At 35.7% G+C, this 27,684-nt stretch overlaps 1 protein-coding gene across 1 annotated transcript in view; it reads right to left on the bottom strand.

Moving 5' to 3' along the window:
* antxr2a (ANTXR cell adhesion molecule 2a) overlaps positions 1 to 27,684 on the bottom strand; it is a 254,905-nt gene that overhangs the window by 159,564 nt on the left and 67,657 nt on the right. Inside the window, exons 9-10 of the mRNA XM_088629477.1 lie at positions 5,523 to 5,618; positions 3,279 to 3,348 (exon numbers count right to left, since the gene is read on the bottom strand). Coding sequence (XP_088485603.1) covers positions 3,279 to 3,348; positions 5,523 to 5,618 — 166 coding nt within the window. The remainder of the gene's footprint in view (positions 1 to 3,278; positions 3,349 to 5,522; positions 5,619 to 27,684) is intronic.

Here is a 27,684-nt window from a genome sequence, read left to right on the forward strand (position 1 = left end):
TACTTTGCGCAGTACACGACTTCTGAAAAGGTAACTTTTTCTCTCCTGCACACTCATCACAGGTTTATTGTTTATAATTCTGAAACTTGGACAATATGCCTCAGGGACTCATTCATATTATAATCAAAACAACCCCAACCGTGTCTCACCTCCCACTGTTCCACAAATGCAAATCCCATGAAGTCAGACCCACAGATATACCGAAACAGTAGCGCATACAGCAATGAACAGCATTGTATACAAAATACTGTATATAAAGTATGAGATTATATGGTTTCAAAGCCATTACAGTACAGTATGTGTGAAATGTTTTTTTCTTAATCCAAATTTAAAGTTAAATTTCCCATTGCTCAATCTGTATTAAGACAAACTATTTTACACATCTGGTGTGTCTTCTCTGTAACTCTTCAGTTTACAACTTGTCCATGGTCATTCATTATTAATTTTATTAACAATATATTCTGTATTGCATTTAAATTGGAACGTTTTTACAAATATAAAAAGAGGCTCAACGTGTCTCCTCTATAACTGTTCAGTTCACAGAATAATTCCCGCAGAGCCACACACCATCGTCACAACATAGTAAACAACTGGGGCTTGCTTAAAGGTGTAACACATCTGTCTGGTTTCAACATATTGATAAGCTCTTCTCCGGTTACTGGCAATTGTAAAAATAACCTTTCTTCCCTCCTTTAACTTAATACTGCAAAGAAATCCTTAATCACGCAACCATCACTAATAATAATCCATGCAGATACAGACACTAACGCTGAAGCCAACAACAAGCTATAATAGTTGACTATTTTTATGTATTTGGCTACGTAAGAAAGAAACTGAAAGTAATTCTCTGATCAGGCTCTGAACCACCTGGATGCAGCCTGCTACATTACAGTCCATTGGCCATTACCACTATAAGGACAATAAATGTCAAAATGTTTCCAAAACATCTACTTGTGATATTTTAGCTGTTTAGTTACATTATTCCATATTAATATCACTATCAAGTGGTATTAAACTTTTTTTTACAATAACAGCAACTGGTGTTCTTACTACGTATTCTTAGAAAAGGATTAAACATTATTTAACTTTTTATGAAGTACAATACATAAAACTTTATGATGTTGGAACAAGCATGTTAAAACCATAACCCACTGTAAGTCACCATGTTAAAGACTTTGATGTATAAAATATTTATGAAGAAGGTGAAATACTGTTGTGTACTAGTGGTAGCTAAATATAAAAAGTACACAACAGTATTTCACCTTCTTCATAAATATTTTATAATTCTTAATTCTAATTAAAAAGTAGGTATATTTTATAAAATTAAGATTGCTCAGTTGGATATATAAAAAGAGTTTATAATTATACTGTAGCTTGTGAATGTGATGAGGCTCAAAAAAGCACATCACATTCACAAGCTACAGTATAATTATAAACTCTTTTTATATATCCAACTGAGCAATCTTAATTTTATAAAATATACCTACTTTTTAATTAGTTTAATATTTAAAATGCTGTTTAAAATTAATAAAAGTCTAAACAGTATACAACAAGATTTTGCCTCAGCATTGACCGGGCGTTTTCTGGCAACAGCCGAAATGCTCCACACACGACATTAAGCTTTCACTGCTCCATCTGGGGGTTTTACAAAGAAGTGCAAACACAAAAGTTTTATAACGTAGTAAAGTACCACAACTGAGTATTTTTAAAAAGCTGCGGTACTCCACAGCCCCTGTGCTGGATAATACTACACTATGCTATTGAAAAAATAGTTGAAAAATGTTGGAAAAAAAATTTGGTGATCTGCACAGATGTGCATATATGGCAAGCTGCTTGACATTTGGATTCTCATAGATTTTGAGTAATGTTGAGAAGATTTGAGTGTGTTTTTGAATCCACCTATAGACACAACATTTTATTTTCTGCAATAACTCTGATTAAATGCAGTCAATTCAACCAAGAAGAAGAGGATGGACAAAGGAAGAATTTTTTGTTCAAACATTATGTAGGTGGTATATGTGCTAAACGGTCTACAGGTTAACTGGTAAGTGGTGAATTATTTAAAAGGGACTACTGCAAGAAAAGCATTCACCACATCTGTCAGACTTCCTTTTAGAATCATTTGTGAGTTATTACCAGATGTGTTTGTTCCCCATACAACTATGTAATGGGTCAAATTATCAGCCAAGATTTAATTAAGGAAGCACTTCAAAGAGAAACTACCTAGATGAGTTATTTTTATTTCTATGTTGGGTAAAGCGTGCTTGCATTTCAAATGATAAATTATAAAAATTATAAATTATAAATTATAAATTATAAATTATAAAAAATATGAGCAGAGAAGTGGCTAAAAGCATTTTCACCAAGTGGTATTAGCATTGCAAATTGTTTTATCTGACACTATTTTAAAATAAAAGCCTGATAAAGGAATGTAGAACAAAGCCACTAGTACACTTCTTGGAAAAACAAACAGCATTACCCTGTAGCTAATTTTAGAAGAGTAGCATATTTCTGTTTGTAACATCTGAAGTCTATTAGCTGCCATTGCCTATAATTTTTAATTAAAATTAAAATAAATGACATTTTTATATTTAATTGTTTTATAAAGAAACATAACTGCAATAAGACATACATTTGACAGATTTATATACAGATTGGTAAAATGCTGTACATAATTTTGTACATAATATATTTTATCAAACTGAGGGAAAAATGCTTTCATTCTTTCACTCTAGCAATTACCAAAATAGCCCATAAATGCTGATCCCACTAGGACAGGCTTTAATTGGGTCAGTCTCAATATAATTATTGTTTGAATAGAAAATAAAAAGGTCAGAGCTAACCGCCATATAAAGACTTAAGCATGAAAAAATGAAGATCATAGGAAAGGCTTCCACAACAAACCACTTAAAACAATGACTAAAAATCTAAGTAAGACTTACAAGCAATTTCACCACTTCACTGTTTTAACATGTCTTAAGCAAAATATTGCAAACCTTCCTTTGGACTACAGTTTAAGACTGAGTGTAACTGATTTGAAAACTAAGAAAGTTCAACATCAGTTTGAATCTGTGAATGCACCCATTTTGCTCCATTTCAGTAATTTCAGTCATGTCGCGTGACATTCCAGGATGAATCTGCACACGTGGCAAACAATGAAAGTAACCAGGAATATGATGCAGAACTCAATGAATTGTAGACCACAGAGATTTAATAACATCCTTTCAATGTGTCCAGTTATTTATAATTACAGTGTGAAACTCTCAATGAGTACTTACTGTCCAGCTTCGTGTAGTATGGGTGCAGGACAGAGAAGATAATTATCCAGTACTACACTTGGCTTCTCATCTGGAAAATGAGGGATTGCATGAGTTCCTTATACAGTTCTGGTTAATGAATTGTAGAATAAACTTGTTTCCAGGTGTATAATATTTAATAATTTTTCAAAAGCAAGGGACATTAAATTCTGATGCAGAGGTGACATGGATTATCAAGATTATAAATATATTCTAGAAAATTAACTTTGTGCCATAATCCATACTATTTTATGACAATTTGTGCAGTGAGCACAAGTTCATGTAGATGTCACCTTCCGCACCACAAGAGGAGTTTTAAATGCCTGATTCTGTGAGCTGAGTTTTGAGATTCAGGCATGTGCTTTCCATCTGGAGCATTTTTATAGCAAGATGTGATTACGCTTGTCCACAATTATAAGATGCCCTTCTTCTAAGAGGCTCACACCCATGTGGGTACAGCAAAATACTGTCTTGAAACCACATGGAACCTCTGAAGAGGCCTGATAAGTAAACATCTGCTAGCAGCGGAGTCCGTGGAGTGTGAGGCAAATGTTAGGAATTTTACAGTAAAATGGACATACTGTAAATAGATGCAAATATGTGTAAAAATTTAGAATATTTTTTTCTAAAAATAAGGTAGTCCAGACAACAAATATGCCATCCTAAATATAATGATATAAGCTTTTTTTAGTTCAAATGGGTCCTCAAAGTATGTTTTTAAAGTTATTAGACATAAATATGAGTTGTCTCTTTTTCAAAATATTGTGAAATATTTTCAGTAATTCACAAAACTGAAAGGAACAATGACTTGAAGACAAACAGATCTATAAAGTGAAGGAACAAGCAAAGGTTTATTTCATGCTGAAAAGAATCTTCTGTTTTTCAGCATGGAATAAGCCTTTACATTGTTCCTTTGCAGCCTACGCATGCTGACGCAGCTACCTACTAGATCTAGAAGTATATTGCTTCTATAAAATGTTGATACTAAAAATGATAATATTTGATAATTTTAATTAACTATATGTGACTATACCGATAATCCATTTCTGTTCCCATGACTGACAATAATTGTTAATATTTTCAGCATCTGAAGTTGTTAAAAAAGGGTGCAAGGAAAATAATTGAATTGGTCAAAGTTATGTAAACTAATCAATCTAAATTATATTAGTGCCATAAAATGTTAATTCTTTAGAATACTTCAAGAAATTTGATTCATATGATCAGTAAACTACCTACACATATAAAGGCCTAGACAGAACAAGCGACCTCCTCACTTGTTACCTTACTGATGATTTTATTGTCAAAGGATATAAGTAATAAATCATTAACTTAATTTGATACAGTGGTAATATTTGACCTCTCTTTCATTGTTCTACTATGCTCCTGTAAATATACAGACATTACCTGCCCAGAAGAGATGGCAAAAACAGGAGATAAGACTATTTTTTGCAAGTTTTTTAAGATCAAAACTTCAGTTCCTCTATTTGTCCTATTGAAAAATATTTAGTAGCATATTTGGCAAAGCCAAAATGCAGAAATTCCCTTTATTACTTGGGTTAACCAGTTCAAATTAACATGTATAATGAGGAAAATGCTCTTTTACATTACCAAATGGTTAATGGAGAAATCCATTGCTATCTCTCTAGCACATGTAGGAAACAAAAGTCAGATATACAACAAAAAGTGTCAATGATACTTAAAGAGGAGCTTCTACAGTAGTACCTGATAGTCACTGGACAAGGCTATTCCACATTGTTCCCAGAATGCACAACCTAATGGTAAACTTGTGATACCTTTTGTACTGAAGTCTACACTCTTTATATGTAGCACGAATCTTCCTCTTTCAAATCCAATAAAGCAAACAGAACACTTGTTTGCCCACTGCATAACTTTTTAGTCATACCTTCTCATGTTTTAAACAACCTGGAACAAAATAGTACTTTGTAGTATTAGATGGCACACTTTGTTTACATTTTCACAATCATAGCTATCGCAACTGAGATACATTTGTTTCAACATTATCAGGAGGAGTAGGTTTATGTGGAATGGGTAAGATGCTTTTATTTTAACACTGGGTGTCATATTACTGAAATGAGAATAGAAAAGAAGTGAGAAGGAAAACTTGACTTTAGGTGACTTTAAATTGTCTCTCGACTCTCTACAAGATAACCATCGGTAATACAATAGAAGTATATCCATTTTTAATTACAATAATTCTGTACTTACCATACTTTTTTTCATTGATAACAAAGCTGCAAACAACTCCATCCGTATTTCTGCCAAGCATAAAACCATTTCCTCTCAGCACAACCTCAAATGATTCTGTAAAAGATGGAAATCATAAACAGAAGGAAAGAAAAATAAAATTATGCACACTAACACTAACAAATGTTTGCATTTTACTGCATCACTGAAAATCATATATAGATGCAGCCATTCAAAATCCACGGTACAACCCCGTATCGTGTGCAATTATCCACAGTTCGCTGCATTGTATCGTAGTACGTGATTGGCTGGCCAAAATGATTGACAGGGGCACTCATGGTGCATTGGTTGTTAGTGAAACGATTTAATAATTTAATCTCTTTACTGTACATGTTTTAATCCTCTTAATATTGAATATTTATAAGGAAGTTTACAACTAAAGGGAAATTTTAGTAGCTGAGCATAAAAAGAAGAGGAGCATAATGCATCTGAAGGTCATAAACTATATTAATTAAGGAACATAAATATATTATGTAAACTGTATATGGCTGGTATTGGTAGTTTAAATAAAAAATACACACCAGTATTCTACTTTCTTCTAAATTTTTAAGCATCAAAGTCTTTCATTCGGTTACATACTGGGGTTATTTTGGAAAAGTTTTTACTTGCTCCTTCTGACTATATTAAATTGATATACTTCATAAAAAGTTATAATGTTTTAACATTTCCTATGAATATTTGCGCTCGTTATCGTAGTAAAAAACACATACTTTTTAGAATTTAATTAATAGGGAATATAATATGTAATCATGTATCTAAAGAAATTAATAACAATATAATTATATTCATATAGTTCAAATTATCACAGTAGTACACTTTCTTTGTAAATGTCTGCATCAGTTTAACTGATTCACCCATGATTACGTATGTGGTGTAATGGCTCAGGCATGTGCCTTGCATGCTGGAGGTCAGGGGGTAAACAAACCCCAAATAAACATTTCTTTGAACAACTAAAATAGCAAATATTATGGACGCTATAAAGTATATACATTTCAAACTGCTACTGTACTGACACTAACGTATAGCTTGTGGGAAATACATTTATTTATCCTGCATCAAAGTTTCACTCGTTCATTACAAACTCCAAGTTTTTCATTTTGTTTACTGCTACAATACCGAGTGCAATGTACAGATGCAGCCATTCAAAACAAACGGGGTATGCTGAGGTACAACCCGGTGGGCTTGTTGCAGTATACCGCAATTACCATTTGCAAATTAGGTTATGTTAATAGTATCCTGAATCACCTTGTAAAACCGCCAGGTGGAGCTGTCACCAGAAAACACCCGGTTTCGAATCCTGATCACTGCTGAGGGACAATCTTTATTCAATTAAGAATTTAAGTTGTATACTCTTTAGACTTTACAGCATGTTAATTATTATACATTAAAAAGTTGGTATATTTTATGAAAGCAAGATTGCTCAGTTGGACAAAAGTACACAACCTACCAAGTTTATCATATATAATTTAATTATTCATAAATATTTTATGCATCAAAATCTTTACCGAAGATATTACTAATAGTATTAATAATGAATGACCTTGGGCAAGCTGTAAACTCAAAGTATTACCCTGGTCCACATTCTTTGTAAACGTCTTTGTAAACAAAAATAGTTTATTTTTTAATTGACAAAAAGTAACACCACAGCATTTAGTTGATCTGATCACGTATTCCTTTCCAATCATACAAAGAAAGTCTTGAGAATCTCCGATTCACCATGCCTTTCACATGCTCATAAACATGCTTCATTAACTGTGGCTGAAAAGCTGATCAACATATTTGTATTCTCTTGAATTGACTACTGCAATGCTCTACTCGCTGGGGTATCTAAATCTACTCTGAACAAACTGCAGTATGTCCAGAATTCAGCAACCAGAATCCTGACCAGGTCTAGTGCAAGTGTTCACATTACTCCTATCCTGGAGTCCTTTCACTGGCTTCCGGTCAAATTCCGCGTAGACTTTAAAATCCTCATGCTCACCTATAGGCTTTACTTGATTTGGCACCTCAATACCTGTCTGAACTATTATCGCCCTACTCTCCACCCTGTAACCTCCACTCTTCAAATTCTGCCCTCCTTACTGTCCCCCAAGCCCGTCTACATTGTATGGGTGACAGGGCCTTCTCCTGCTATGCCCCCAAGCTCTGGAACTCTTTGCCCAAGGATTTTAGAGAGTCACCTTCTCTAAACTCCTTCAAATCCAGACTCAAAACCTTCTTCTTCAGAAAAGCCTTTACTTAACTGGTTCCATTCTTCACTCCTCTGCTTTTCTTAGTACCACCTTCCACGGTCTTCTCTATTTTTATTGTTGTATTGTAATTGTAATTGTGTCTTATCTTGTGAAATCTTCTTATTTATTGTTATTGTCATCCTGTAAAGCGCTTTGAGAAGCCACCTTTAAAGGCGCTATATAAAATAAAGTTTATTATTATTATTATTCTAACAACAAACATTTAATCTTGCAAATATTTCCCTTCATTTCAGATAGTCTTTTATTTTTGTATACTTAAGAAAGGATCCAGAAATCCACATAGTTTTACTGTCCCAGAAATTATTATTATTATTATTATTATTATTATTATTATTATAATCGATATTAATTTAGGAACATAAAGATATTATGTAAACTGTACTTTATATTGCTGGTCTTGGTAGTTTAAAGAAAAAAATACACACCAGTATTCCATTTCTCCCTAAACATTTTAAGCATCAAAGTCTTACATGTGGTTATTTCGGAAACGTTTTTACGTGCTCCTTCGATTCGATTAATTAGAGTTATTAATGAAAAACACATTTGCTAGTTAATGCTACATCATATTCTCGGGTGTGATTTTTTTTAGGCAAAAACCAGGCTAACAGGCTTGTTTTGTGATCTTCCTAAGATTGTTAAGCGCAGTGTCAAAATGTTTTCATATGAAAAGATTCATATGAAAGGCAATGACATCACCGTAACCATCCACATCTGTGATGTGGTTGAGTGTGAATTGTGGTGAGCCTCGATTTGGGAAAAAAATACCTGCTGATCTGTTCTACAAACCAGGAAGACAACAGAATATGATTTTTTCTATTTAAAATGTGTATTTTAAATGTTTAATTAAGAAGTAAAAACCTTACAGCATACACAGATTTCTAAGCTGATCAGGAGGAAGAAAAAGTGGTTATTAACTATCGAAACCTGTTGTTATAGCTTTTAAAGTTGTGCAATGTCTAAGCAGGAACACATCTCTTACATATCACATATCGTGTTTTTGATTTATTTTTTAAGAATTAAAAAAAAAATCGTTCGCCCAACCTAATTTTAAAGACCTCTACTTGTGAAAGTTTTCGCAGCCTGTACATAAAACTGTATACACAGTACTGCTGACAGCAGGAACATCGTTATTAATTATAATTAATTTCTTTAGATACGCAATTCCATATGATATTCCCTATTAATCAAATTCTAAAAGTATGCTTTTGTTTACTCCAGTATCGAGCGTATTCGCAGAAAAGCTTAAAACTATCACTTTTCTCACAAAGTACTGTATATAAACGTACAGTAACATGGTCAAAAGGAGCAAGTAAAAACATTTCCGAAATAACCACATGTAAGACTTTGATGCTTAAAATGTTTAGGGAAAATTGGAATACTGGTGTGTATTTTTTCTTTAAACTACAAATACCAGCAATATACAGTTTACATAATATGTTAATATTCCAAAATAATATCGTTTATGACCTTCAGATGTGTTATGCTCCTCTTCTTTTTATGCTCAGCTACTGAAAATTTCCTTCAGTGGTAAAATTCCATATAAATATTCAATACTAAGCGGATTAAAATGTGCACAGTAAAGATATTAAATTATTAAATCTTTTCACTACCAACCAATGCACCATGAGTGCCCCTGTCGGTAATTTTGGCCAGCCAATCACATAACGCTCACGCGTAGTTGCCCGCGGTACAGGTTTGTACCATGCATTTTGAATGGCTGCATCTGTAGTTAAAAGGAACATGTCAAAATGTTTCCAAAATAACCACAAGTGAACGAGTTGAGGGACTTGATAATAATAGAGAAATCATAACAATGACCCCGTGTTGTTAGTCATGCATACGCAACTGTACTGTAATCCACTTTCTTTGTAAACATGATATATTTTTAATTTGACTCATTCACGCATGATGAATTATGAGAGTGTGATAGATGGAGACAAGATGGAGGTTCTTGTTAAAACTACATTCCCTAGAATGCAGTGGGAAATAATGTCAGTCACCCTCAGTCACCTGACCGGCTGATGCACTGCATCAGAGAGAATGACTGAAGGATTAGCCCATTAAGAGTGAGGTTTTTTTAAACAACCTGAGGGGAAGTAAAAGTGCCTGCAGTCATTTTGTTCAGTGACAGGCAAAATAGCACAATGTAGAGTACATAACATGGTTATGTATTGGGAATGTTTGCAAATGTTGCAATAATTGTACAGTATATGCTTTTGGGAACACATTAGTTTTTGAGCAGGTAATTGCTCACTTCTGCTGCTGCTTCGTGTTTCGGAATCTACATGCTCTCCCCGCATAGTTATCGACAATGAAAATGTCACTGGAATAGGCATACTGTATAAATGATAAAGCGGAGGCTATGGAGAAAAAAAAGCACAACGGAAAACAACTGGTTTGACATGTACAGTAAATGTGAAACTTGTGGCTCGTTGAGTGCATATCAACGTGTGTTGAGTGTGAGCACATTTGTAAGGCTATTAAAAAAGGTTGAACGAGTTATCAGTCTAGATGTGGCGAGTTTAGACTCTTTCCTGCTAGTCTTGGGTGAGAGGAACCTGTCTTTCATTGGAAGGTTCACCTATTCTACTCATACATGAGAACATAGGGGGGAAGGAAAAGTGTCCGCAGTCATTTTTTTTCACTGACAAAGTTGTGTTGTGTTAACAAAAACTCTGCTTAACAGATCCGCTTTTGTAAGAGCAAGGTGACTTTCTAAACCATTTTTTACAGCTTTTAAAGTCACACAATGTTTGAGTTAGGCAGGAACACGTCATTGTATCTTATTTTTTATTTCAATTTTAAAATAAATATAAGGCCACCAGCAATCAAATGTCCTGTTTTTTCTTAACACTCGTTTTTCCATACTGTAGTTTGAGTCTTTGTGTAAGCTGGAAGTTCTTTTTACTTCTTAATTAAACATTTGAAACACTTTAATTTTGTAAACGCAACACACATTCCGTAAATAAATAAAATCATGCTTTCTACAGGTGTTAAACAGATTAGCAAGTTGCTGACAAAATAGTCCACCACTGCACAGTGATATAAATTTAATATAAACAAGATCTAGTACCTGGTGCAGTTTTTAAAAAAAAACTTATTTTGAATTAATCGAATCCCACGTGTAAGTTCATAAAGCTAGAATTACATACTATCCTTATGTCTGAAAAACACCTGATCATCTACTGTAAAGCTTTCAGTACTTTGTTTGCGTATATTCCAATCACAGTGGAGGCAGGGTGTGTGCGGAAAGGTTTAGGCTGCAATTGAATTGGGGATCTGTATTATTCACAACTGAAACATTGTTTTCTTCCTCTTTAGCTGATCTTTTGCTGCCTACGCATGCTTACACAGCTCCCTAGGTGAATTCTTGTACTTCACTGAGAAAGCTTTAGAGAACTTTACATTTTTATTTTCAACAAATTGTAAATATGATGTTTACATTGGCATTTTTATTAAGTGTCAAGGAAAGTTCCCCATTCCCCCCACAGACAGACAGACAAAGCAATTGGGAAGTGTTAACTATCCAGCTATTGCAAGCCACTGCAGCAGCCACAAATAAATAAAAAATATTTTTTTTTTCCCCTGATGGTAACAGTAACAAATTGTCACGTTTCACATCCTTGCGAAACAATCAACATTCTCATCCAATCAAAGGTTTAGTGTTTTTTTAACACAATACAACAACAATAAAACAGAGCGCCTTCCAATACATACAGATGCAGCCATTCAAAGTGCGCGGCACAGACACGTACCGCGGGTAATTGGCTACGTCCTCGCGCATCGTGACGCGCAATACCGCGGTACGTGATTGGTTGACCGACGGGCACTCCTGGTGCGTTGGTCAGTCGTAGAAAGATTTAAATGTCTTTACTGTGCCCGTTTTAGTATTGAATATTTATATGGAATTTTACCACTGAAGGGAAATCTTAGTAGCTGAGCATAAAAAGAATAGAAGCTGACGCGTGTGAAGGCCATAAACGATATTAATTTTGGAACATAAACATACAGTATTACAGTATGTAAACTGTATACAGTATGGGTGGTCTCGGTACTTCAAAGACAAAATACACACCAGTATTCCATTTCTCCCTAAAGATTTTAAGCATCGAAGTCTTACATGTGGTTTTCATCACTCTCTGCGGGAGTGCTGGCTGTGACGAATTAAACCAGTTTCACAGGTATTTTCAAGTGGTCGAGTCTTCAGCGGGAGGGGGGAACAAGCTGCCCAGCCGTGTGGAATGCTACAGAACCCTAAACAGGCAATACGCACTTGCCGAATATTTGACCAAGATATCCAGATACAGCTGTATGAGCAACACCAGTAAAACTCAAAGTATTACGCTGGTCCACACTATTTGCAACCGTCATTTTAAGTGAAAAGACTTTATTTTTTCATTGACAAAAAGTAACACCCACCACAGCATTTCGTTGATCTAACTAACAAGGGTGGGACATTAGCTAGCCAATATGATAAAGGAATAACTTACTTTTTTGTTTATTTCTTTAGCACATTTATTTGAACATTTCCATCGATTGTACAAGCACTGAAAAACTGTTCAATCCCTAGTTCGTCAGGCATTTTCTTTTACTATAACAGATACAAGAACTCCCTTGCTTATAACAGAGCTTTTCATAATTTCTAACAACGAAAATTATTTAAACACTTTTATCATTCAACGAGAGTTCAAAATATCACAAGGATCCTCAAGAGATCAACAAAGACAACAGAAAAAGATATGTGTATAAGATAATGTCCATGGGAATCCAAGCATTTTTATCTATGCTAAAAAGTAGTCTTTAAAATTTCTTCATTACACAGTGAAGTCAAAATTCCGGGATGTGCCTATATTAGTACGCTGGGCAAACGTTCTGAGGTCAAGCACTCGTGGTGCATTGGTCGGTAGTGAAAAGATTTAATCATTTAATCTCTTTACTGTGCACATTTAAATCAGCTTAGTATTGAATATTTATATGAAATTTTACCACTAAAGGGAAATTTTAGTAGCTTAGCATAAAAAGAAAAGGAGCATAACGCATCTGAAGTCATAAACAATATTAATTTAGGAACATAAACATATTACCGTATGTAAACTGTACTGTTTATGGCTGGTCTTGGTAGTTTAAAGAAAAAATACACACCAGTCTTCCTTTTCTCCCTAAACATTTTAAGCATAAAAGTTTTATGAAACGATCCCCAGATATGTGATTGCTGTATAGAATGAATTTTAATTTTAAAAAATTAACACGAAAATTAAGCTGTTTACGTTCCCCCGCCTAAGAATATAGTCACTCGTTGCTAAACAACGCAGAAACACAGCCACAGGTAACTAGCAAAGAGAGGACATTAGCTAGTCAATATGATAAAGGAATAAATGATTTTTTATTTCTTTTGCACATTTATTTGAACATTTCCATCGACTGTACAAGCACTGCAAAACTGTTCAATCCCTAGTTCGTCAGGCATTTTCTTTTACTATAACAGATACAAAAACTGATTGCAGTTGTTGCTGCTAAGGGTTGCCCAAACAGTTATTAGGTTTAGGTGGCAATCACTTTTTCACACAGGGCCATGTAGGTTTGGATTTTTTTTCCCTTAATAATAAAAACCTTCATTTAAAAACTGCATTTTGTGTTTACTTGTGTTATCTTTGTCTAATATTTCAATTTGTTTGATGATCTGAAACATTTCAGTGTGATAAACATGCAAAAAAATAAGAAATCAGAATGGGGGCAAACACTTTTTCACACCACTGTAAGTCTAAAAAGCGTGAATATCAAAGATGCTCTATAGTGAAGGCCAATAGGTAAAGGGTTATGATGGGTGTTGATTGTGTTTTGTATGCTTTAGAACCATTATAAAAAATACACTAAAATGCTAACAATATGTAAAAACATAACTCTGTAAAATGCATAAATAATAAAACAGGATAAAAAAAAATATAACATAGGATTAAAATTCAGCAATATCAATAATGCCAAATTGGGGTAGGTTAACCAGCGGTACAACTACGTGGCGTTGGCATCGGCCTCCGGAGGCGTTTTGGCAGGAGAGGGGAGGTGCCGGGACTGCTGCGGGCAAGGTTGGCCAAACGCTGCTGCCTAGCTGCACTGGGTCCGGTCGTCACGTGCAGCCACGTGATACTTGCCGCGCCGGTCCCCGTAGAGCATGCCCTGGCTCTGGCTGAGCAGGCTGATGCTGTATTCGAGGAGACCGGTGGGCACCAACGGAGAGGCGCACGGGGAATCAGATGGGGAGGAGACGGCCAACGCGCCGATACTGGGGGAGCGACGACGGCTGGTCATCTGCCACCGCTGTGGGGAGAGGTACGTCGGGAAACGGGTGCAGGGCGGCCTAAAGGGGGGAAGGCCGCCCTTGAGCGACGCAACCCCCGCTCCGGAAAGCCCGAAGGAGCGCTTCACCCCGCCTGCTGCCGTGGGAAGGGTTGGCCACCTGACCTCGCCGCTGGAGGGGACCCGCCACCCCTGTCGCAGCACCCCATCCCTCACACCCAGGTCAAGGCAACCACCCACCTGCTCTTAACAGTCCAACCCCAGGATACAGTCCTCACGGACTGGGGCAAGGTAGAAGGGGTGTTTCACCCTCGCAGCCCCAAAGTGCACAGACCTGGGGGTCCGGCTGCCTCGGTGCCAGGCAGGACACCAGGCCGTGGCAGGGTGATGGTTGAACCGGTGTCGACGAGGGCCTGGCAGCGTATGCCCTCGGTGAGGCAGGGAAGGAATAAGCCAACTCTTCCCACAGCAGGCAGGGTGAAGTGCTCCTTCTGGCTTTCCGGAGCTCTACTTATTATTTTACAAGAGAATGCACCTGACAAGCTGGACAGTATGCTTCTCAAAGCGTTTTACAGGATAACAACAACAATAACAACAACAATTTACAAGTTCTGGGAGGAAAAATATTATCAATAATAATAATAATAATAATAAACTTTATTTTATATAGCGCCTTTAAAGGTGGCTTCTGAAAGTGCTTTACAGGATAACAACTGATGAAACAACAGTGGCTGGGGGTTGAAAATACCTGTGAAACCGGTTTGTTCACAAACAATGCACTGTAGACACAGAGACTCAGTAGAAATAGAAATTACTGTAACAATAGCAAAATAGCAATATTATGGACACACAATTGACTTTTTTTTAAAAACTTTTTTTTGACAGCTGGTTTTTGTTGACAGCTTGACACAAGTTTATCAGTTAAAAGACCACGGGCATTCTTCCTCCCCCCTACATTCTCAGAGTAGAATAGAATTTATTATTAGCACAATTTATTACAGTGCTAAATTTAATATTATTGATTACTAATAGTTTATGCTAACACCTAGCTTTCTTAACGTGAGAAGTACTACTGTACTGTACTTAAGTACTACTACTGTAAGCAAAAAAAAGGGGTTTTGGAGGGGGGGGGGGGGGGTGTCTTTCGCCAGCACTCCCGCAGAGAGTATACTGTAAATGAGTCGTTTAAGCCGTGACCCCACCAAGGCAAGTCATGTGACATACACTGAAACAGCAATACAGACATTACAGTAATATGGTCGGAAGGTCAACCACATGTAAGACGTTGGTGCTTAAAATGTTTAGGGAGAAACTGAGTATTGGTGTGTATTTTTTCTTTAAAATACCAATAACAGCAACATATAGTTTACATATTATGTTTAAGTTCCTAAATTAATATCGTTTATGACCTTTATGACCTTCGTTATGCTCCTCTGCGTTTTATGCTTAGCTACTAAAATTTCCCTTTAGTGGTAAAATTCCATATAAATATTCAATACTAAGCAGATAAAAATGTGCACAGTAAAGAGATTAAATGATTAAATCTTTTCACTAACGACAAATACACCACATTATCTTCCTTGTCGCATTAACATTGGAATGTTTTTTTTACAAGTGTCAAAAGAAGCGATACACAACCTGTCTCCTCTATAACTCTACAGTTTACAGAGAAATTCTGCCAGAGCCTCACAACATTGTCCAATATTACTCTTCTTGTGTCTAATATAGATTAGATATATAGATACATAGATTTAGATATTTAGATCCTTAAATTAATATCGTTATTAATTTCTTTAGATACATGATAACACATTATATTCTCTATCATAAAACAGATAATTCCGGTTCTGGAATCTGACTGGCTGACACCCTCCTGAAACGTTACCATAATCTCTGGTATACGGACACCCCAGAAATGTGACTTTTTACTGTGTGATAAATTTTAAAGACTTCTTAGCGTAGATAAGAAAGTGTAGATAAAAAAGCTTGGATTCTCATGTATCTGATACAAGTATCTTTTAATACAATCTTTGCTGTGCTCTTGAGGATCCTTGTGATATTTTGAGCTCTGGTTGAATGATAAGTGTCGCAGTTTAAATAATTTTCGTTTGTTATAAATTTCTAAATGCTCTGTTAAAAGCAAGGGAGTTTTTATGTCCATTATAGTAAAAGAAAATCCCTGACAAAGTAGGGCTTGGACAGTTTCCAAGTGCTTGTACAAATGTGCTAAAGAAATGAACAAAAAAAGTCATTTATTCCTTTATCATATTGGCTAGCTAACGTCCTGTCCTCGTTAGTTAGATAAAAAAAATTCTGTGGTGTTTGTCAATGAAAAAAATAAAAGTATTTTCGTTTAAAATGACAGTTAGAAAGAATGTGGATCAGGGTAATACTTTGAGTTTACAGCTTGTCCAAAGTCATTCATTATTAATACTATTAGTAATATCTTCGGTAAAGGCTTTGATGCATAAAATATTTCTGCATAATTAAAATATTTATGATAAAGGTAGGTTGTGTACTTTTGCCCAACTGAGCAATCTTGCGTTTATAAATATACCAACTTTTTAATGACTGATGATTAACATGCTGTAATACACAGTTGAAATACCCCACGCGTTTTGAATGGCTGCATCTGTATTAACTACTGCATGATTTCTTTATCCGTTTCAGCTAAATGAGGGGAATTAAATCAGTCAGAATTTCGGAGTGCCAACTGTAAAAATAAGCCTTCTTCCCTCCATTGTTTAACTTAAAGAATTTCACAAAGAAATCCTTAATCACAATACCATCACTATTTTTATGTATTCACTATATAAGAAACAAACTGAAAATAATACTCTGATTGCGCTTTGAACCACTGGGTGCTGTGCTTTGTCCATTACCACTACAAGGACAATAAACGTTTTTTTTAAAGAAACGGATGTCAAAATGTTTCCAAAATGTCCACCTGTGATATTTTAGCTGCTTAGTTACAAGACTCCATATTCATATACAGTAACTATCAAATTATATTAAATAACTACAACATTTATCTTTTTACAATAACAGCAAGTGGTGTTCTTACTATGTATTCTTAGAAAAGGATAAAACGTTACAACTTTTTATGTTGTACACAATATAAGCTTAATAATGTTAGAATAAGCATGTTAAAACCAGAACCCAAGTTACTAAGTTACCAAGTTAAAGACTTTGATGCATAAAATATTTATGAATAATTACATTATTTATGATGAACTTGGAAGGTTGTGTACTTGTGTTCATCTGAGCATCTTGCTTTTATAAAATATATTGACTTTTTAATGTTTAATGATTAACATGCTGTAATACACAGTTTAATATTAAAACTGGAAAAGGCTGTTTGTTGACCAGGACCAGGACAGCGATTCAACGAGTTTCGAGTGAGCATGAGCAGTGAGGTACGAGACTACGAGAGCATAGATATCGATGAGCGAGTAGCAGTAATAATGCACACAGCCAAGTTGGGCCTCTTGCAGCCAGTTGCATATGGTCAATTTAGCATTTTTCAATTGACGACCGTGTTTGTTTTATCATTATCATATTTTTGGGGGCAATTGAATTTTGAATTGAAAATTGAATTGCGCAGTTCAATTTCCTATGTACGCTGATTTCATAACCCGTGCGTGCGCGCACAGCTTAGGGGGAACATTGTGTAAAACACATTCCCATGAGCACAGTTAGATCCATCCTGAGGAAAAGGTAAGAATACAGGACAACTCAGATTCTAGAGTGGGTTAGCCTCCAAAACCAAACAAAACAAAATTGAATTCTTAAGCCTGAATACAAAATGCTGTACATGGTGCAAACTGAATATAGCTCATCACCCATGAAACACATCTCTGCCATGAAGCATGGTGGTGGCATCATCATTGTATGGGGAAGTTAGTCAGTGGGGATCACTTTCAGATTGGAGCGAACAATAAATGGAGCCAAACACAGCCAAACTCTTGAAAAGTCAAAGTGACATAAGAGTGACTTTAGAACAAGAAAGTTAATATCACTTAGTTGCCCAGCCAAAGCCCATTGAATCTCATTGTGAACCTGTGGAAGGACTAGAAAATAGTGTTTCATCAATACTCCCAATTCATCTTGACGGCACAACTGCAAGGAAAAAATTAACTTAAAGTTAACTTCACACTATTCAACATGCATGGTGGTGGGAGTATCATGGTATGGGGCTGCTTTGCTACCTCATGACCCAGATGGCCAGCCTCCAAGGGTGAAACCATGAATTTAGCAATGTATGAGGAAATTCTGGAGGAGAATGTCAGGTCCATTTGTCAGCTGAACCTGAGCTGAAAGTGGGTCATGCAGCAAAAAATGATTCTAAACATATTAAAAGATCTACAACAGAATAACTGAAAAATAAAAAAAGATCACATTCTGGATGAACTAAGTCTAAGAATTGATCTAATAACCATTCAACTATTAAGACAGGATCTCAAGCAAGCTGTTCATGTGAGGAGACCTTCAAATGTTACTGAGTTGAAGTTCTGTAGGGATGTATTAATAAAAAAAGAAATAAAATTAATTAAAAAACAGAAAGACTGAGGTAATAAAGAGTTAAAAGGTTTCAGGTGAGCTATGAGTTCAGTAGTCACACAGGTCTCAAGATTCTGGGAGTACTCCTTGGTACCTCTGGTATGCGACACTAGCGTTTTTGTTTTCCTTATTTATTGTCCATGTACATCTGCTAACTGCCCTGTTGCTTAGCAACACTAGTGATAATGATTTCTCCAACCTGCTTACAATGCTATATATAAGCTAGAAAGACGCACTGTAATTTGAGCTTCACTTGCTATCCCACTAAGTATTTGATCCATGTGTACACAATGAAGACTCCTTTCTTTGACCAAAATTTGAGTAACTTTTCTGATTCATCAGTTTTTGCGTAGTCGGTAGCAGGATTCCAGGAGAAGAGGGAACCCCTGGGAAGCAGAATCGACTGAAAATAAGGCACCTAACTAAGAGGTAAGGACTCCTCTTTTGCAAAAAAGTCCCAGAGACTCTCGCCTGCCACTCGGAAGCAACCTGACACTCTCTAGGAATTGTAAGTCAGAGACTGGGAGTCTTGGGTATCCCCTGTCCCAGGGAAGCAACCATTTGGGTTTTAAAGGGAAGCTTATCTTCAGGTCAGAGTGTCGCTGGAAAGAATGGTACCATTAGACAAAAAAAGCAAAGGGGCAGTAAAACCAACCGGTTTGGGTTGGTATGCAGTTGCAGTAATCCCAGCAGGATGAGCTGGAGTGCAGAAAAACTTGTGGAGAAAAAGCTCAGTGCATGTGAGGAGAAGTTGAAAAACAATTATGGATTATCAGCCGGTGTTTGGTCTGAGCAGGACTGTCGGAAAGTGTATAAGTAGTGGTGTAAGGATAAACAGACAGATATTGGAATAAGTAATGTTGTGTTTATGAAAAGTTACACAGCTGTTAAAAGAGATATATGTAAAGGTAAAACAACATATAGCACATTTATGCTAAAACCAAAACTAAATTATAACTAAAATATTCATAATTTAAGGGTGTAATACGAAGAAAAAAAAATCTAGATATGTATGTGTGTCTTATTAATTTGTGTGCCAGCACGTGTGTGTGTGAAAGACCTCAATGCATAACTGTGAGTTTAGGTACAGTAGATGACGGTGCGAGAGTGTTTTAGCTAGCCGGACTAAACTAAAAACGTTTAGTGCTGTCTTCTCCGTTTTATAGGTACACTCGTTGTGGAAGAATTATCACCTCGAACATTTGCCCACCAGCTAACACACAAAAGCAGACTGAATACAAAATGTACTTGCAAGAATAGCAATTACAAACATTAAAAAACATACTTGCTTTATACTGTTATACTGTACAGTGTATTAAAACCCTTTGGCCACTACACTGTGAGTAACGCTGCCTACTAAACCTCTTTCCCACAATTTCACGGGGGCAAGGTCATGAAGCCGATTCGCAGGAAAATAAAAATCTGGCCCCCTTCCCTCCCTGCCAGGTCTCACCTCCCACTGTTACAAAGCCTTATGGTTTCAAAGTATGTGTGAAATATCTTTTCTTACTCCAGTTATTAATCCAATTTATTTTTTATTATCCGGCTATGTTAAAAATATAGCCAGAAGGATCGATGTAAAGGTTAAATTTCAAGCTGAAAAGACAAGACTCAAAGTGTCTTCAGTTTACAGCTTGTCCATGGTCATTCATTATTAATATTGTAATGAATGGCAGGCATACAGATGGTACAAGCCGGTTGCAGTGCAGTGATAGTATAGTCTTCTACTCCCTTGCGCATAACAGGGATGTTGTCTGTCTGGGCTGAAGAAGGTCTTTTGTAGCTCAGCCGGCAAAACCTCTGTTGAGCGACATAGGAGACCCGGGATTGAGCCCATGTGATGAAGGGTGAACCGGGACAGGTGTAGCGAGAGCACAAGCCCAAGAACCCAAAGACGTTACAATATTATTAATAATATATTCCATATTGCATTTAAACAGGAATGTTTTTACAAATATAATAAGAGGTGATACACAACGTGTAAATATAACTCTTTTCCCTCCTTTAACTTAAGAAATCTAAATCACGAAACCATCACTTATACTAATTCATCCAGTTACACACACTTATGCTGTACTCAACAACAAGCTATAATAGTGGACTGTTTTTATATATTTGGCTATGTAAAAAACAAAGAAATTTGTTGATCAGGCTTTGAACCACCTGGGTGCAGCGCACTACATGACAGTCCATTGCCTATTACCACTATAAGGACAATAATATATATATATATTTTTTTAAAAACATCAAATGTTTCCAAAATGTCCCCTTGTGATATTTTAGCTCCTTAGTTACACGGCTCCATATTAACATAACTATCAAGAGGTATTAGGTCAGTACAACTTTTATGAAATTCAAGTATTTTAAACATTTAATTAAAAAGTAAAAATCTTATGTACACAAAGATTCTAAGCTGATCACAAGGAAGAAAAATCACCCATTTGTTGCATATAAAAAGTGGTTTTTAACTATCTAAGTCATGCAAAGTTTGAGTTACACAGAAAAATGTGTAACTCTTATTTTTTATTTACAGATGCAGCCATTCAAAATGCGCGGGCGATACCGCATTATTTTCCGGTACGCTGTACGCAGTCTACCATGAGTTACCGGTAAATACCGCTAGTTACCGGTAAATACCGCTAGTTACCGTAAATTCTCCTATAATACCGCAAGCAAAATAATAGTATCCGGAATTTCCGCAAGGTGGGGCTAATAAAGCTCAACCTCTCATGTTTGAGCTGTCGCCATCAAAGTCTTTAAAGAAGATATTACTAATAGTATTAATAATGAATGACCTTGGACAAGCTGTAAGTGTAAACTCAAAGTATTGCCCTGGTCCACATTCTTTTTTTCATTGACCGTCTTTGTAAAAGTAACACCACAGCATTTCGCAATCACGCATTTGCTTCCAATCATGCAAAGTACAGTAATTTTTGAGAATCGATTCACCATGCCTTTCACATGCTCATAAAAGAGATTGATTTAGGAACATAAACATATTACCGTATGCAAACTGTACTGTATACACTATGTATATGTATATTTAATAACATTATTAACTGTGCCCGTTTAAGTATTGAATATTTATATGGAATTTTACCACTGAAGGGAAATCTTAGTAGCTGAGCATAAAAAGAATAGGAGCATACTGTAACGCGTGTGAAGGCCATAAACGATATTAATTTTGGAACTTAAACATACAGTATATGGCTGGTCTCGATACTTTAAAGAAAACATACACGAAACATGGTTTCATTATGACCAGAATCGGTCTTGAGATATTTTTAACTTGATTTACAGTATTTGAGAGCTATGTCTTGACACCGATACTACGTAAATACTGCTCACGTATATGTTTCTAGGTTTATATTATGCATTTCATACGGTCAAATTACTTTTGAGCAACTGATAAGAAGCGCGAAACGGTATGCCCAGGGCGTTCTAGTTTTCGTTTTGTTTTAATGCAGTGCAGTGGATTGATTAGAGATATCAAGTACATACAAGTCATTTTTTAAATGTTGTAGTTCGTCTTGTAAAAATGTTATGAGTACATCATCTGTCAACGATTACACAGGTTCTGTTTCCATATTGCGGATTTTGGTTACGTAATATTATTTTCTAATTTCACGTTGTGAATATATGATTTGGGCAAACAGAGCTGCAAAGAAGTACATTATGGGTTGTTGTTTTTTTTTGCAGTTTTATCTAGAACAAGCGATGCTTAAACCTTTGCTTAAACCTTTGTCTGATTCTTGTGAAACTATCCACACGACAGTTACCTAGGAGTTGACTTCAGTGATGTCACTGATGGGATGTTTCTAAAAATCCATCCACTGTAAAACGTCTTCTCCAGTTGTCCTGCATATGTATTCGCAAATGAAGCTGTTTGTCCTGAGCCTGGTTCTCTACATTTCTGTATGAACCAGCTTAGAGGGCTAAAGACAGCTTGTGTTTAAATTGAGTGTAAGGTAATTTATGCTTCTGTGTATAATGTTTCTGTAGTGCTTTTTCAGCACTCTGCATGTGACCGCGCCGGTGGCGCTGTGGGTTAGGTTCCTGACTCCCATGTCGCACGGTCTGTGATCGAATCCCACTGGAACTATGACTTCTTTTTTTAACAAACATTTCTTTGAAAAAATGAAACGTTTCCCTAGGTCAGAGATTAAATAAAACCTCACTCGCACCAAACAAATTTATATTTCTAAATATCACAACATGATCAAATTTAAGTCTTTTTAATAACAATGAATAGTCACCTATTTGAATCGCGTGTTTAAATAAATGTGTTTAAAGGTGATATATAAAACCGCTGATTCTTATGGAATGTGTTCTGCCGGGGATTCAAAAAATTTATTTTTTTAATCGCGTATCTAAGCAAAATTACAGTATAACTTTGTTCATGCACAAACAGTGGCATGTTACATTATTAATTTGGGTCTCTCCTCTTGCCAGAAAGCTCTAAATTGCATTTTGAGTGCGGTGTTTGACTTTTTCTAAATTGCATCCCATAAATAAAGCTGATACAGTGTAGACTTACTGTATTTTAAACTGTATTACAGCAGCACATTGGACAATTCAACGTAAATTGCACAAATGCACTTGGAATCTGTCCAAGCCCTACTACGAAAATTATTTAAACTGCGACACTTATCATTCATCTTTAAATAAACTTTATTTTATATAGCGTTTTAAGCAAATAGGTAATTAGATTGCTCATAAACCTAATCGCTTTTTCTACATAAACACAGCGTGATTGCTCTCTGAAAATGCTTTTTCTTTATATTTAGGCTCAGATTTCAACTATAGATCGTATTATTATAAACTTTCTTGGAAAAAGGTCTTTTATGTAAACCATGTTTGCTATTAATTCATTTAGAGCTAGAATACGTTCATTGTCTTCCAATCGAGTCGAGTTGACATTGGAAGCTTGCCACGCCCGGACTGTTACACCAACGCATTAGCATGTTAAAGCGATTTCATTGAGGAGCCTAGCTTTCTTAACTAGTAAGTACTGTACTTCCTACTTTGAAAATACCTGTGAAACCGGTTTAATTCGTCACAGCCAGCACTCCCGCAGAGAGGGGGGTTGTACTCGTTAATGTCTTAGCACAAAGCAGAAACTTCTTGTATTTTCCGATGACATACAAGTGGAAAGATTACAGATTTTAATCATCTTTTTTCTGAACCAGGGAAAATCTCATCATGTTTCTCTATAACAATAATAAAAAACTTTTATACCAAAGAATATTACTTAGTAATATTAATCATCATATTACTACCAAAAAAGTCGCCCCAACAACAAAGACATGATTTCATCATAACACCCTGCCAAGTGGCGAGATATGATTCCTTTGTTGTTTTTGCATAAAGGTTTAAACGATTAACGTGTCGGTGTCGAGATTTTTTTTATGGTTTGGTTAATAATGCAGTTTGTAAATCCATATTTACCAAACAAACGATAGTTGTAAAGCCTGCTGTTAGCGAGGGCAAACCTGATGTTGAAAGAAGTTGTTACTCTACAAAACCTTTTTCGTTTAAAGCAACAGGTGGGCTCATCTGCCTTTGTGAAATATCATCCCGCAAAGGATATTTTATTCTTAAATTCAGGTTTGGGACCTTGTTAGGACAAATAGGGACTTTGTTAATTTGTTTGTCACACAAATCATTATCTTCAAGTATTAAGTGCACAGTACAGGGTTCATGTTCTGCTGTCATGGTGGTCTGAAAATGATTTCTTTTTGTATATTAGCTCTCTTCTCAGTACACCGTATAGTTCTGGCTGTATGGAAGGTTTTGTGTTATCCTGAGGTATGCCAGACAATAAACATCTCTGAAGACAATTCCTTGGTTTCATGTTTCAGCAGGTTGTTTTGAGTGTCTGAACATTGTCTCTTTGCACCTGTAGTTATTTGCAGCTGGGAAAGCTAATGATTATGATCTGGGAATGTAACTGAGATTTTTTTCTCCATAATAAGCAGCTTTGCAGCAGGTTGTTTGTTTTCACTGCTTGAGAGGTATTGGAATGCTGCAAGCAAACATGCAGCTGTAAAGTTGAGCAGTTTTTAATGTCATGCTCTTAAGAAATAAAGCCTTTAGACAATTAGGAGGTACTGGTATTCACAAGGTAGAAGGTGGTGTTTTCAGAGGCCTAAAGGGAAACTGTTATACCTAATGATTAAATACTTGATGAGACATTTTTTTACTGCATTGTTTATGTATGATCTGTGTATCTGTGTAAAGCACTTTCACAGCTCAACATAAATGGACCTTCTGGGGCACAGGCTTTAAAGGAGGTTCTTAAAAAAACAGACTTTGCATTTCCTGTTATAAGCTATTCTTTTAGCATATGACAAGCATGCCCTTATTATGGCGATATCCTCCTAAACCTTGGAGAAATAACTCTAGAAGTTCAATTAAAACAGAAATGCTTCAAATTACTTGGGATACAACAAAAAAGTGGTGTATTATAAAGTGTGTTAAAAATGTAGCTAGTTTGTTTTCATACCTTAGATTATAATAAAACTTCACCATTTAACACCAACAGGTGTTTTCTTGAAGTCTGCTAGCTTCAAAGTTTATGGTTTGGCTTTTGTGTATAATGATAGTGAACTGCATTGGAAATGTAGGAAAGTAAGCATTAATAAGCAGGAAAATTAAACCAAGAAACACATAAAGTACTGGACTATATTGCAGATAAACTACCGATCTACCTTTTAAGCCTGTACAACCTGCAGAACTCCAGCTTTAATTGATTGGACTCAACAGCCTAAGTTTTAAGGTTATCCTTACAAGTGTGGAAAAGCATGGGCGTAATGTTGCAGCCTTCACTGCTGTTTTAGAAGTTGTTTTTTCCAGCTGTACATGAACATTTCTGTCTTGAGTCTTTCTTAACAATATGGTGTAAACAGTGTCTGGTTTCTACTGTGATTATTATTTCATTACTGACGTAGCCTTTTGATATTTGCACAGTAATTTTTGTTGTTATGGCTGTTTTCATATTCGTAGTTTTCTTCTGTTAAAACTTAAAATCTCTCGCATTAAATTGGCTACAAATGCAATAATTCAACCAGATATTCTTACTTGTAAAATGTATACTTTTACAAGTAAGAATATCATTGCAGTTGCATTGCAGTTAGTTAATGTAGTTTGTCCATAGTCAGCAATCTAAACTTTATTGTTAAGCTTTAATGATTGATGTTGTACCAGTAACCTTTAGAAATACTATAGTACTTCACAAATGCTTTGTGTGTTTGGAAATCTTTTGAGTAAAAGCCGTATAAAAATAGTTTTAGTTTTTACAGGACATCACAAAGAAATAGGATGGTATAATTCTTATAATTGCTTAGTGATTGTATTTGGAAGATTATGGATTAAACAGACTTCAGGGATGCCAGTGGATCATTGTTCTATTTGGAATTATTCCAAAACTCAAGTGACCTCTTTGCTGTAGTATTTTTAGTATTATTTATTTAGTATTAATAAAGAATAGATTTATTAAAGTCGTGCGATGTGTAAGCGGGATATGTAAAATAATGTAAAATAAAGTTTTTTATTATTGTTATAGAGAAACATGATCAGATTTTCCCTGGTTCAGAAAAAAGACGATTAAAATCTGTAATCTTTCCACTTGTATGTCATCGGAAAATACAATAAGTTTCTGCTTTGTGCTAAGACATTAACAAGTACAACCCCCCTCTCTGCGGGAGTGCTGGCTGTGACGAATTAAACCGGTTTCACAGGTATTTTCAAAGTAGGAAGTACAGTACTTACTAGTTAAGAAAGCTAGGCTCCTCAATGAAATCGCTTTAACATGCTAATGCGTTGGTGTAACAGTCCGGGCGTGGCAAGCTTCCAATGTCAACTCGACTCGATTGGAAGACAATGAACGTATTCTAGCTCTAAATGAATTAATAGCAAACATGGTTTACATAAAAGACCTTTTTCCAAGAAAGTTTATAATAATACGATCTATAGTTGAAATCTGAGCCTAAATATAAAGAAAAAGCATTTTCAGAGAGCAATCACGCTGTGTTTATGTAGAAAAAGCGATTAGGTTTATGAGCAATCTAATTACCTATTCGCTTAAAACGCTATATAAAATAAAGTTTATTTAAAGACGAATAATAAGTGTCGCAGTTTAAATAATTTTCGTAGTAGGGCTTGGACAGATTCCAAGTGCATTTTTGCAATTTACGTTGCATTGTCCAATGTGCTGCTGTAATACAGTTTAAAATACAGTAAGTCTACACTGTATCAGCTTTATTTATGGGATGCAATTTAGAAAAAGTCAAACACCGCACTCAAAATGCAATTTAGAGCTTTCTGGCAAGAGGAGATACCCAAATTAATAATGTAACATGCCACTGTTTGTGCATGAACAAAGTTATACTGCAATTTTGCTTAGATACGCGATTAAAAAAAATAAATTTTTTGAATCCCCGGCGGAACACATTCCATAAGAATCAGCGGTTTTATATCGCCTTTAAACACATTTATTTAAACACGCGATTCAAATCAATATAAATGTTTATTTTGTAACGCAAAGGTGACTATTCATTGTTATTAAAAAGACTTAAATTCGATCATGTTGTGATATTTAGAAATATAAATTTGTTTGGTGCGAGTGAGGTTTTATTTAATCTCTGACCAAGGGAAGCGTTTCATTTTTTCAAAGAAATGTTTGTTAAAAAAAGAAGTCATAGTTCCAGTGGGATTCGATCACAGACCGTGTGACATGGGAGTCAGGAAACTAACCCACAGCGCCACCGGCGCGGTCACATGCAGAGTGCTGAAAAAGCACTACAGAAACATTATACACAGAAGCATAAATTACCTTACACTCAATTTAAACACAAGCTGTCTTTAGCCCTCTAAGCTGGTTCATACAGAAATGTAGAGAACCAGGCTCAGGACAAACAGCTTCATTTGCGAATACATATGCAGGACAACTGGAGAAGACGTTTTACAGTGGATGGATTTTTAGAAACATCCCATCAGTGACATCACTGAAGTCAACT

Source organism: Lepisosteus platostomus, chromosome 4 (assembly GCF_059453375.1).
Source record: "Lepisosteus platostomus isolate fLepPlt1 chromosome 4, fLepPlt1.hap1, whole genome shotgun sequence".
NCBI lineage: Eukaryota > Metazoa > Chordata > Actinopteri > Semionotiformes > Lepisosteidae > Lepisosteus > Lepisosteus platostomus.